Consider the following 13,466-nt stretch of genomic DNA (forward strand, 5'->3'; position numbering starts at 1 on the left):
GTTCAGGAAAGAATACAAGACCTTTACAGCAAACCTGCTTCTTGAAGAAAAATAACTATATTAAAAATAGATAACCTTTTGCAGCATATTCTATTTTACCCCTGTCATAGGAAATAAGAAATACTGCATACAGAGGGTGCATTCAAAACCTATAGGGCCAAATTCTGCACTGAATTAAGTGAGAATTTTGCTGATTTCCAACTAGAAATCTTATTTTATGGCCACTGTAATCAGTAAGATTTTTATTATTACTTTTTCACAGGTATTTGGATTTCATCTAACAAACAGTGCATCATTTGACCTATAATAAATAAGTGTATTAAAGGACAAAGTATACATCAACAATTACACTCATTTTTCCATACTGCATCAATTAGCATGACCAAAACTGGCCGTAACTATACCCAGTATTGATTTTGCTTCAAAGCTGGGTTTGTTCTTCGACAGTACTGGACCATTTCAGGATCAAGGTTTAACCAGCTGTTTTGCAGAGACTGTTCTACAGTCAGAGAAACCACTGCAGGAAGCAGCTGTTCATGTCTAACTGCCAAGAATGGCGAGGCTGTACTTCTCTCAACCCCCTTTGGGAGAGGGGTCACTGTAACAGTGGGTAGAGTCAGGCTCCGTTCCAGACATCGATCTGCTCTACTGACAACTGCATCTGTTTGACTTTTGACCAGACATTTTGTCTTCTCTTTCTTCTGACACATTAGCAAGAGGCACACTGAAATAACAGCAACCATGAGTAGCACAGACACCAGCACCAGGGGGATAATGATGTACCAAGGGTTGGTGCTTCCATCTGCTTGCCCTCTGGAATTCTCACCATTAACCTGGGTTGCGGTCCTAGTCCCCACAGATTCACTTGCTCCCATTGCCAGATGTAGCAATGGACTTTCCTCCTTCAGATTTCCCCAGCCATTCTGCCCTGGCCACATGGTTGGTCCAGTCTTATGTGGTGATACTGTAGGCTCTCCATTCTGAAAGGAAGCTGGTGCCTCATTCTTTGAGGTAGTGTGATGCTTTAAAGTGGTAGGGCTGTTTATGGAAGGCATTTCAGCTGTAAAACTCTGCACAAGTGGAAGATGGTATGGCACAATGGAATACTGAAAGCAGCTGACAGCAGGCTGCACAGCCTCTGCCCTGAGTATGAACGTGAATGAGTCATTCAACAGATCAATGCCTGTCATATTTGTATCTATGTCTAGAAGCACAACACCACTATCAATGTCAGCCTGGGTGAATGTCTGAGCATCTTCAAATGCTGCATCATTCACTAACCTTTTCTTTACAATCCTCCCATGAGATGGAGGCACTATCACTTCAAATCTAGGATTACTACTTGTCAAATTTGCTAGCTCAGAAGCATCCAGGTCACTGGTTCTGAATGTATAGGCTGCTTGATTTGTAATCTGCATGTCAGGTGCAACTTTTATTAAAGGCTTCACTGTGATGTTCAGCACTTGTCCCGTTAGATTGCGTTCTGCAGTAAAGAGCATAAACTCCAGTACTTCTTTGGATGCAGTGAGATTTGTCAGGTGGTAAGACAGCCTTCCTGAGTACAAATCTGCCTGCTCAAATTTAGTAACCCGCTCATTTCCAATCATCAGGTGTCCATATTTGAGTGGCTGAGTTATTTCATACATTATATTAGTGCTTTTTGTATTTGTGACAGCTGAAAGCTGCACATTAGTAATAGTGACAGATGTCTGGCCCTGTGGAAGTGCAACATTAGTAAGGTTGACCAAGGTGAGAGCAATTGGTATGACTTCAAGACTGAACAGCTTGTATAAAGGGCGATGTTTACCATCAGTCACACTGAAGTAAAACACCCCAGAAGATGAACTTCCATCCTGTACAAACCAAACCTCACCACTGTCAACATCAGCTTGGGTGAAATCCTTTACAGAGACACTGAGATTGCTTTTCAGTGCTAAATAACCATTGTTGGGGTTGCTAACAATGGTGTATTTGAGCTCGGCTGGGGTGTTGTCTAAGTCTTCAACTTTCAGATTCTCTGACCCCAGCACTGACACACCTCCCTGCAGAACTTTCAAGTGCAGCCTTTTAGTCTTCAGTTCTGGAGCTTGGTCATTCACTGGAACAACAGTGATATTAAACATCTCCTCCAAAACTTCACTATGGGGCTTTGTTGCAGACTTGGTCTTAAGGTTTAACCAAACAGCAAAAGTGAAATAGTCATTAAGTGATTCAGAATTATCATGCACATACATAATTCCAAATTTGTTCAGTACATATTGGGAGAAGTTAGGTTTTTCTTTGGTAACATTTCTTTCTCCAACAAAAATCATACCATGTTGGGGTAAAGATGTAACTTGATACCAGACTTCATACATGGAGCGCTGCACCTCAGGTAGCTTAATCAATAGGTTTGAAGCATCTAAATTTGTTTTGTTGATTAATACTCTACCTCCTTCCTGGACTATGAGACCTAGCAGAAAGGAAAAGAGAATATTGTAAATTGACTATTTTATAGTTGCAATGTTTCGGAAATTAGATACCAAACACTCATGATGCTCAGAAAAGCTTCTTCATTTTTTACTGAAGAGAAAGTACCCTTCATTTTTTCACATTTGTTCATCAGAACCATGACTGGTTCAAAACTGTTTGAAGCCCAAACAGTACAGTATCTTTACCTGTATTTGCCAGAAGACGACTGTTCCGATCATGCCTTCTAATTTCATATGAAATTACAATGTGGAACACCTGGAGGTCCAGAGCTGATGGCGGAGAGAAGACAGTAAATGTAAAGAAATCTTCTGCACTCCAGTCAGTTGACTCAGCATGTAAGTGCTCATAACTGACTACACCTTCATCCACCTGTTTAGTGTAAAGAAAAGCCATAGGTATAATAGTTTTAAACACAGAGTTATAAAGAGAAAAAATAAAAATATTAAGAACATCGTTCAAGAGAGGCCTTTGTACCTTAGTCCACGAACAGTGTAAATGTAATTTACAATAAGATCATCTTGCATTTCTCTTTCTCTGAAGATGGACCCTGCACTGCCAGACAAGCAACACCTACTTGAAGGTAGGTGAAACTTTACTGGGCATAAATGCTTAGAAAGGCCTTATGTAAGGAATAGAGGTACAAAACACTGAGAAATTTGTTTCAAACTTGCCGTGCTAAAGGTGAACAGGAGCTCAGGTGGACCGTGTCTTCAGTGAATCAGAATATCATGTATCTAGGGTTTTTTCTTTTTAAGGAAAAAAAGCCCTCAGCAGGGCTAGAGTCTCAGACTTCCGATTTGGAGAAAGCTAATTTTTATAGTAAAAACAGGCACAACGTGCAACCTTTAAATCCAACAGTGTTTAGAGTCGGTTTCACTAGGGTTTTCTTTTTTTTAACTGCAAGCCCCATGCTAATACCTGGGCTAAGAAGATGGGAATTGGTGAGGATTTCTATGTTTACCTCTGTAATGACTTAAAAGTATAATGAAGAAAATGTAGCTTGCTGCAAGATGAAATTACTTCCAAGACACCATAAAGAGAACTGGCAGATAAAAAAACCCAAATATCATGTTGAAAACTATTTTCTTATATTGGCTGAACAACAACTGTTAGTGAAAATCTTACTGAAATGCAATAGTGATTTCACTTCTTTTTTTCCTTTTTTTCTTTGGCAATGAAGCAATAAGCCACAGAGCAAGGGGACGAGTTCAGCAACATAGCAAAAGTGCTAACTACTTTCATAAGCTCTCAGCACAGTACTTTTCAGAGATGGAATTTCATGTTCCACAATACAGAATGAAGTCAATGAAAACCCAAAGAACTAAACCAACACAAAACATTTTTGATTAAAATCAGATTTACAAGCTTCTTATTACCAGACAGCAATTAAGTGCCTTACTCAGAGAATATACAATGTTTATAATATCAATGTCATTTTCTCACTGATATGTAACTTCTTGTGGCTACAATATCCTAGACAGTGGGAGTTTATTCGGAATCATTTTATGTCCCACTCTCTACCATAATAGACAGCAAACTGGGTAGAATACCTTAATTCTACCTATAGTAAGTCACTTAGCTCTACTTGTTTTAAGTGAAAATGGCCAATACAAATACCTCTGACAGAGAAGAAAAGCATACACATTATTATAGTTCAAATCCTTATGCAATTTACAAAATACAAAGGAAAGTTAGCTATACATTAGATTAACAACTAAAGCTATAGAGAGAAAATGCCATGTTCTGACATGGCATTGTCTGATAAACATATGTGAAGATCATCTTCATAGGCAAAAAGAGTAAAATTTCAAAACCTTAGGAGACATAATTTTCTGTCTGACATCCTTTAATTTTTCAACTAGTGCCAATAAAAATCATACATTTTAGGAAGAGAAGGGGAAAGTGTCATTATACAGTTCATCTCCCTCATAAAGTAAGACAAAACTCTGCAACTATGGCAGCAAGATCAGTAACATAATGGGATTAGAACACAATTTCAAGATAAATATTTTGTGATCACCTTGATTTATAAAGTTTAAGTGGAGATTTATTCTACCACAGTCCTTGGTCACGTTGTTTCAAAGTTTGATGAGAACTAATAAAATAAAAATGTCAACCTTTTTTCTAGGTTTTATTGGTCAAGTTTCAAACCCTGGCCAATAGATTTTTTTAATTCCTTCATACTCTAAATAAAACAGCTATGTTTAAAATCTGTAAATGCAGATTAAGATCAAATTACCTCTTCATTTTTCCCTCAGGAGTCAGAAGACTGAGTACCTTTCACCTCCCCTGCTTAATTTTTTTTTAAGAATCACTTACTACAGAGAGAGCAAGTAGTTATATTGGGGTCTGCAGGCAGACATAAGTAACTTCTTTTAAGTTGCAAAAAATGTTCTCCATCAAGTTACATGAGCTGCCACGTTTTAGTTATTCAAGTATGAGACACTGTATCACTGTTAAGATTATTTAAACACTTAATATCACAGCCAATCAAGTCAATAAAAGTCCTCTTGGGGACATGGATGAGGATAGCGTACAGCTGAAATCAATCTGATACTTGGACTTTTCATGGAGAAACATCTATTCATTCTGCCAAAAACTAAAGGCTTCCAACCTCAGACTGCTGGTTAATGGCATAAGAACAGCTCTTCTTGAAAAACACTGCTAGAAGCAAAACAGGGGAAATTGCCAAGACCCTGCTAGTATTCAAGCAGAGGGGAACAAAGGCTCCTCTTGCGTTCATTACTAGATGCGAAGTATTTGATGACAAAGCAAATCTGGGTGAGTGCACTGATGGGTCACATATGCCTGGTTACTTAACAGATATAAATGAATCAGACAAAGAACAAGCAACCGAGATGCCCTTTGAAGTAACCACCTACCCTTGAACTCGTTATTATAAAGTAGATGCTTACCATAGACTGCGTAAAACTGAGGATTTCCTGAGTGGTATTATCAGAATTTACTCTGATCAGCCTTCCAAGTTTTGGGGACGTTACAATCATGAAAGTTATAGTTCTGTTTTCTGCCTTGGTCACATCATTGGTTACAGCTTTCAGATCATGTTGTAAAATAGGTTTCCTGGAACCTATAAAATGTAAGTAACACAGATTTGCAGAAGCAATTCTTCCCAAAAGGTAATTTTTGTATGCGCAACTCGGTCTCTCATCTAGGTATTCTACTGAGTATTTCAGTAATGTTATATACAATCAGCAGGGTAATCCTTTTTCTAGATATCTTCTAGTTATAACTCTTACACAGCTTTTTCAATCAAAAAGTGCATTAGTAGGATGTACCTGTGTTTTACAGAAATGAAAGAGCGCAGGTCTCTTCAGCACATGCAATCACTAAATACTACCTTCTGTAAAAAATGCCCAAAGTATGGAGTAGAGCACATAAAAGAAGTCCTGTTCCTATATTACATGTCTAGAACTGAATTTAAACTCCAGCTGAAGCTACCATTGTTTCTGGTAATCCCAGCTGCCCACAGAAGGCAGGGTGATTTGGCACGAAGAAGCCTTAACACAGCAAAGTTTCTAGTGAACACACAAACCAAAACAGATTATTAGCAGACCACACTCGAACCACACTGTACTGGTATGAAAGATGATTTTCATTCAGTGACATTTAAAAATAAATACTGCATTAAACAAACACCAGAACACCACACAACAGAAATAATGACCTGAACTGAGGGATGGAGACTTGTAGGTGACAGTAATATATTTTAAAATTCCTTTTAATACATAGCACCACACTAACTGGTACCTTCTGCCTTAAATATTATAAAGACAATAAAGAGCCTTCTGACATTGAGTCAAACCAAGACAATTTTTGACACTGTTGTGATAAAACCAAAATAGTAACTTTCTAAAAAAAAAAGTTGTTTCATTTGGATTCTTGTTGATGCAGTATTTCACAGTACACACTTGGCAAACTAAATCTCATGCTTAATGATACTTTTTTGTGTGACAGTCAGAGAGGGAAGCATGATTTTGTGCTGTGCATACAGCAGATGTTGTCAAGAATGTACAGCTGCGTGCAACAGTTAATCAGACCACTGTATCTGCAAACAGCTATTTCTCAATAACCTCCTCCTTGAGCAAATCAGGTCTCATGGCTTTAACAGAAAAAGACAGAATAACTCCCAAACATGGTCACGCCCTAGCAATGAAAGTTACCACTCCAATATTTCATAACCATACCAGGTTCCCCACCACCACCATCACAGTGCAGGGACACAGTGCAGGGCTGAGGATGCATGCCACAAAGCCCCTGTTTGTTTCTAATAGACGTGATCTCACTCACTGCACAGGACAGGTTGAAACACAGCCCAGGGCCACAGACAATGGTCTCTCACATTTTCCTATAAAATGGAATACTCCCCCAAGCATAACCTTCTCCTCCACCCACTTCTGTCTTGAGACTTGAGAACCTTTTCTAGTACCCAGAGCAGCTCTGCTCTGATCTGACACCTCAAAAGGGAGAGAAAGGTTATTTGCCAGTCAACAGGCTGGGTGAAGGAAAGGGAAGCGAGAACAGTCTGCTCCATCCCCAACGTTGAGATCACAAAACCAGCTCCACCCAAACACAGGGCAAAGGAACAGAGATAGGAGAGGAAGGCACACAACAAGGATGGGTGATGCAGAGTGGGACAAAGCTAATCCACAAAAGTATGCAACAGAATGCAACAGAGTAAGGCCATTATAGGCACCTAGTATCCATTCTGACTGCCTACATTTAGAAGTTGGGAAGTCCTCTCACATGAGCATTCTGCCTGTAACTCCTGAACAGTTATGAAACATAGAATGGTATAGGTTGAAAAGGACCTTAAAGATCACCTAGTTCCAAATCCCTTGAGATTGTGGATGCAAGGACATCTCCCACTAGACCAAGTTGCTCAAAGCCGCATCCAGCCTGGCTTTGCTTCTGAATACCTACAAGTCAGGCTGCCTCTCCTTCTCAAAGAGGAATGCAGCTCACTTCTTTGAGCAATTGCTTCCCTGAAGAGAGCAAATCCTCACATTGTACATACCTACTATATGTAAGAAACAACTCATATATTTAGCAGTCAATTTACTGAGCATACTGAATAAAAAAGACTTCTGTTGAACAGAAAAAAAAATCCGTAAATCCTATAAACAAACCTAGTATATCCAACACATAATAAGGCAGTGGTATATGCTGTTACAAAATTGCAGAACAATATGTTTGAGAGAACAGTTTATCCCTAGTCATGAAGACAAGGCAAATTTTTGACATTGTATTCCAGTTTTACTTCCTCAGAGAGAAGATTCTTCAAGTTGTCTCAAAATTAACTTTTCCTTCAGTTCTATGAAATAGAACACCGGCTATTGATTTTTGCATGTTTTAACAATTTGGTGCTATCACTGGTATAACAGTCATTTCATGTTGACCAAGTACAGCTGAAACCTCTAGTGCTCCAGAACATCTTTTAGAAGTATCATAAAGAGAACAGGTGAAAAAGCTAGTAATACTTTTTATCATCAAAAAAGGAATTTTGCTAACCCAAAGTAAGAAAGAATTCAGGAAAAACTGCACACTTAGATGAATACAGCTTGCAGTGCTGAAAGAAATACTGTATTTTGCAAACTGGAGAAACGACAGTCTGGGGACATTGCCTTCTAGGGATGTATCAGGCATACTTTTCTTGTAATTATCTTCGGCTTAAGATAGAATTCCTGTAAAACCCTGTGCCTGAGGCAACCTTACACACCAAAATTGGAGATTAACAAGCTTTGTAAGTGGATTTATGTGAATCCCATTTATATCAACTGAATTAGAAGATCATGCTGCTACAATCTCATTTTTTGTTGCCAGTTTTTAAGTGGCTTTTGTTGCAAGCCTTTGTTTATGCATCTTATGTTCAGGAAGTTTAGAAAGCAAAGTGCTCCTCTTCTGTATCAAATTAATAAATCAATGTATAGATTACTACCTATAGAGCTTTACCAAGCCCCAGCCTCTCTCTGGCTGTACAGATCACATTCAGAACAAAAAGAAGGAAGCACAAACAAAAGTGTGATGCAAGACATTGCTGGGAGAAGCCTAATCTTCATTATGCCTTTAATCCCGCAATAATGTTAGATTACTAACTCAATGAGGGATTACTCTTGCCAATGCAAAACAGTAAATGGCTCTGGTGAGACTCTCTTAACACATCAACTCCTGCAGGAGCAGGATTTCATTAAAAAAATACTTGGCTGCTGATCCAACTAGTAACAAATGCACAAATAAGAATCGAAGATTTCTGTCCCCTTGATTTATCACAGTCTGTGCTGCTCTCAGTCTGGTGATCTTATGTGCGCTATTCAGAATCCCACAGATACAAGCTTCACTCTGCTTTTACAAGGCAAAATCACAACCAGCTAAGACACCTCTGAATACATGAATATAGTAGAGAGTTTTTAAACAAATATGCATGGGGAATGTTCAGAGCTTAGGCAGACACTGTTATTGTCACACTGTGCTTATGTGTTTCACTGCCAGTTTCCAAGACTCCAAGCACATGCGCATATGAAAAAGTTAAACACTGTGAAACAACCTAGCAATATGTCATTTCAGAAAGCGTAACTGTTCCTTTAAAAAACAAACAGATAGATGTTCCCAGGTACAGTTTTCTATAGTTTACTCAGCTAGCTATCTGACAAATAACCATATATTAAGCATTTTTTTCAAGTGGATGAAATCATGATAATATTTAAAAACAGACCTGGAAAGACTTCAAGTCCTTTGTTTACTTCAAGGCTAATGACCAGCGTTTGAGCTGTGATGCTAAAAATCTGCCGAGGTGCAAAGTTTAAACCATCTGTTACCTGAAAGTTGAAGCTTCCAGACATTGCTCCTGTAGAAAATAAAACATAAATTTATTCTTGTATTATTCTGTGTGTCATCCAATACCTACAAACACACTGAGCAGCTTTTGCTCTTGGCTACAGTGAAATACATCCAAAGTCACTCTGAAGCAATTTTTCATCAGTACTTTTATGTCTTAACTAGAACTAAAGACATTAGTAATGCAGAGAACACATTCCCAGTGAAGAACTACTGGCTGTTACTTATGCTGAAAGCCAGACATCCCTTAGATGTAAATTATTCCTCTTCCTTTCTTTCTTCAATGACACCCATGGAGCTGAAACAAAGTTAAACTTGGGGAGACAACAACTCCCAAATTTCCTACTCCTTTTATATCTTAGGAGGGACCAAAGCACATGAACAGTGACATTTTAGCAAAGAAGAAATTTGGAGAAAAACAACTAGTACATGCTTTCATTTTCATTTACATTTAAAGGACTGAATCAACTCTTCAAGTTGTTTCCTTTGCCTCTTTGCTCTGCTTCAGCTTTGCTGAAGAGCATGTGTTGTCACAACTTAAACTATTTCAGAGGTTATGTGTACTCATAATAAATGCACATCTTTTTCTTTAATCTTAGGACGTGTATGCACTTTGGCACAACTGATAGCAAAATACAGAATCACACAAAATCTCAGAATTTAGGGGTTGGAAGGGACCTTGAAAGATCATCTAGTCCAACCCCCCTGCCAGAGCAGGATCACCTTGAGCACATCACACAGGAACATGTCCAGGCAGGTTCTGAATGTCTCCAGCAAAGGAGACTCCACAACCTCTCTGGGCAGCCTGTTCCAGTGCTCTGTCACTCTCACAGGATGGAAGTTTTTTCTGATGTTTACATGGAACCTTCTATGCTCCAGTTTGCACCCACTGCCCCTTGTGCCATTACTAGACATCACATCTACCTCACCTTCTACCTCCAGGAGTCTGAGTGGATTCCTGTAAAAATATCTCTCTCAGAACTGACTTACTGAGGTATACATAGCTTCCTAAATCTTGCTTTAAGTAGAGGCTCAGATTGTTTAAATAGGTAGAAAGAGAGAATTAAAAACAAACCTTAACTGTTGCAGTTACCATTACTCTTCTATTTGCTTTGCCCAATTGAGCCATGAGATCTTTTCTACACTAATATATATTCTGAAAGTGAGAGGGTGCCATGTACTTGCACTTGCACCCCTTGCCTAACTATAAATTAACATATGGGAAGAATCAAATGTGGCTTCTGAGATTATAGTTAAAAACTACCCCAGGCAGTGCTCTTATTTCCAGCCAGGCACTGAGGCAGCTCTGGGAGATCAGGTCATACTGTTTTTATTTTAAAAGCTTTCATTCTTTTGATGTTTCTCTTGATAAAAATGCACAAGTAGTTGTACATTTTTTAAATCACTGAGGAGTCTACAATCTGTCTTAGGTTGGGAAAAAAAGGCTTACTTAGCCTCACTTGCTTTTTTGGCTAATGCAGGTCAACTGTCTGACTGACAGTTATCTTGTCACTGGCAGAGGCAGGCACAGAACTAAATCCTGAGTTGCTACTTGGGTGGAGCACATACTACTTTATCTCAATTAATTTTTAAAGGCATACCTGATCAGAGGGGATAAAAAGGACACCACAAGGCAGATTGTAAAAACTGCACTGAAAAAAACCAGAGACTTCAGAACCAATAAAACTTAAATTCAGTACTGCCCTAAGGACAACACTGGCAGGGCTGAAGGGCAGACCCCATCCTGTGAAAGTGGGATGGGAGCACCCTGGAGTGAAGTGACAGTGGAACAGGAAAGGTATGCTCTTGTTCTGCTTTTACGGTGGTGACAGAACAATCAGAGATTACAGAGGAAACACATAATTTAAGGGGAAAACATGAGAACAAAGGGGGACATCTGCAACCAGAAAAAGCAGCAAAATTTAATGTTCATGACTGAGCAAATGGAAAATGTTATGAAATCTTATGTTAGAGGACTAAAAACAAAGTACAGTAGTGCTTTCTGGTAGTACAAAAGACCTACCTTGAGGATGGAGAGTGATTGCCATGTGCAGATGTAAAAGACCTCTGGTGCTATGAGGGGTAGCCAGAGGACAGGAGGGCTGCTCCAGCCAAGATTATGGCTCTTCCCTTTGGAAAGGTATAGAGTAGGAAGAGTAGGTGCCAAGCTGTGGAGAACATGAATAGGGCTACTTCCCAGGATGGGCTTGGGAAGTAGAAAAGGAAGTAGCACACACTAGGAAACTGAAGATAAGGGGCAGAGTAGCTGGACAGAAAAGGGGTAAAAAGCCAAACGACAGCAACCAGATAAGAAAAGGCCCCATGACACGGCTGAGAGTGAGAGGTACAGGCTGGGAGCAGGAAGTACACTTCCAGCAACAGACCAAGATAAACAAAGAAAGACCATCATGGACTGAGAAAGGAAAATAATAAAAATACCCAAAGTACTTTCTGAAACACAGGAGGCCATGAAGCTGAGCAGATGGCAGAGCCAGAGCAGATGCAAGAGCTGACACACAACCTGGGCAATTTTACATTTCAAATTTACTGTACAACTCACACTCCTACTCACTGGAAAATGAAATCTGCTGTTCTTTTTACTTTTATTATTCAGATTCATTTCAGGCTCCAGATGTGAATGTGCCCATTCTGGAACGTAGAATGGATTTATTTCCTCACAATGAAACTACCACCGTTCTACCACCATAGCAGTTTTTACATGTCAAAGTCTCCCTTGGCCCAATTTTAACAGCTTGGCTTGCTTTTGCCAGGCTCTTGACTTTTCATTTCCTGACCAAATTAATTATCTTGAGCAGTATACTTACAGCTCAACAGCAGCTCCTTGTAAAACAACTCCAGCAACACACATGCACTCTGCAAGAAAGTGCCTCAGAAGTCAGAGAGCTTTAACCTGCATCAAGCCTCATGAAGATACAGCATTGTTTACTTCAAGGCTAATGACCAGCGTTTGAGCTGTGATGCTAAAAATCTGCCGAGGTGCAAAGTTTAAACCATCTGTTACCTGAAAGTTGAAGCTTCCAGACATTGCTCCTGTAGAAAATAAAACATAAATTTATTCTTGTATTATTCTGTGTGTCATCCAATACCTACAAACACACTGAGCAGCTTTTGCTCTTGGCTACAGTGAAATACATCCAAAGTCACTCTGAAGCAATTTTTCATCAGTACTTTTATGTCTTAACTAGAACTAAAGACATTAGTAATGCAGAGAACACATTCCCAGTGAAGAACTACTGGCTGTTACTTATGCTGAAAGCCAGACATCCCTTAGATGTAAATTATTCCTCTTCCTTTCTTTCTTCAATGACACCCATGGAGCTGAAACAAAGTTAAACTTGGGGAGACAACAACTCCCAAATTTCCTACTCCTTTTATATCTTAGGAGGGACCAAAGCACATGAACAGTGACATTTTAGCAAAGAAGAAATTTGGAGAAAAACAACTAGTACATGCTTTCATTTTCATTTACATTTAAAGGACTGAATCAACTCTTCAAGTTGTTTCCTTTGCCTCTTTGCTCTGCTTCAGCTTTGCTGAAGAGCATGTGTTGTCACAACTTAAACTATTTCAGAGGTTATGTGTACTCATAATAAATGCACATCTTTTTCTTTAATCTTAGGACGTGTATGCACTTTGGCACAACTGATAGCAAAATACAGAATCACACAAAATCTCAGAATTTAGGGGTTGGAAGGGACCTTGAAAGATCATCTAGTCCAACCCCCCTGCCAGAGCAGGATCACCTTGAGCACATCACACAGGAACATGTCCAGGCAGGTTCTGAATGTCTCCAGCAAAGGAGACTCCACAACCTCTCTGGGCAGCCTGTTCCAGTGCTCTGTCACTCTCACAGGATGGAAGTTTTTTCTGATGTTTACATGGAACCTTCTATGCTCCAGTTTGCACCCACTGCCCCTTGTGCCATTACTAGACATCACATCTACCTCACCTTCTACCTCCAGGAGTCTGAGTGGATTCCTGTAAAAATATCTCTCTCAGAACTGACTTACTGAGGTATACATAGCTTCCTAAATCTTGCTTTAAGTAGAGGCTCAGATTGTTTAAATAGGTAGAAAGAGAGAATTAAAAACAAACCTTAACTGTTGCAGTTACCATTACTC

The 13,466-nt window shown here is 39.3% G+C and overlaps 1 protein-coding gene across 1 annotated transcript in view; it reads right to left on the reverse strand.

The window, feature by feature from the left end:
* Positions 1–398: 398 nt before the first annotated feature.
* The window catches only part of LOC104395664 (chondroitin sulfate proteoglycan 4-like), a 29,817-nt gene continuing 16,749 nt past the window's right edge, over positions 399–13,466 (reverse strand). The window contains exons 7-10 of the mRNA XM_010005394.1: positions 9,203–9,334; positions 5,388–5,560; positions 2,658–2,841; positions 399–2,452 (exon numbers count right to left, since the gene is read on the reverse strand). Coding sequence (XP_010003696.1) covers positions 399–2,452; positions 2,658–2,841; positions 5,388–5,560; positions 9,203–9,334 — 2,543 coding nt within the window. The remainder of the gene's footprint in view (positions 2,453–2,657; positions 2,842–5,387; positions 5,561–9,202; positions 9,335–13,466) is intronic.

This window comes from Chaetura pelagica, unplaced genomic scaffold (assembly GCF_000747805.2).
Source record: "Chaetura pelagica isolate M959 unplaced genomic scaffold, ChaPel_1.0 scaffold37, whole genome shotgun sequence".
NCBI lineage: Eukaryota > Metazoa > Chordata > Aves > Apodiformes > Apodidae > Chaetura > Chaetura pelagica.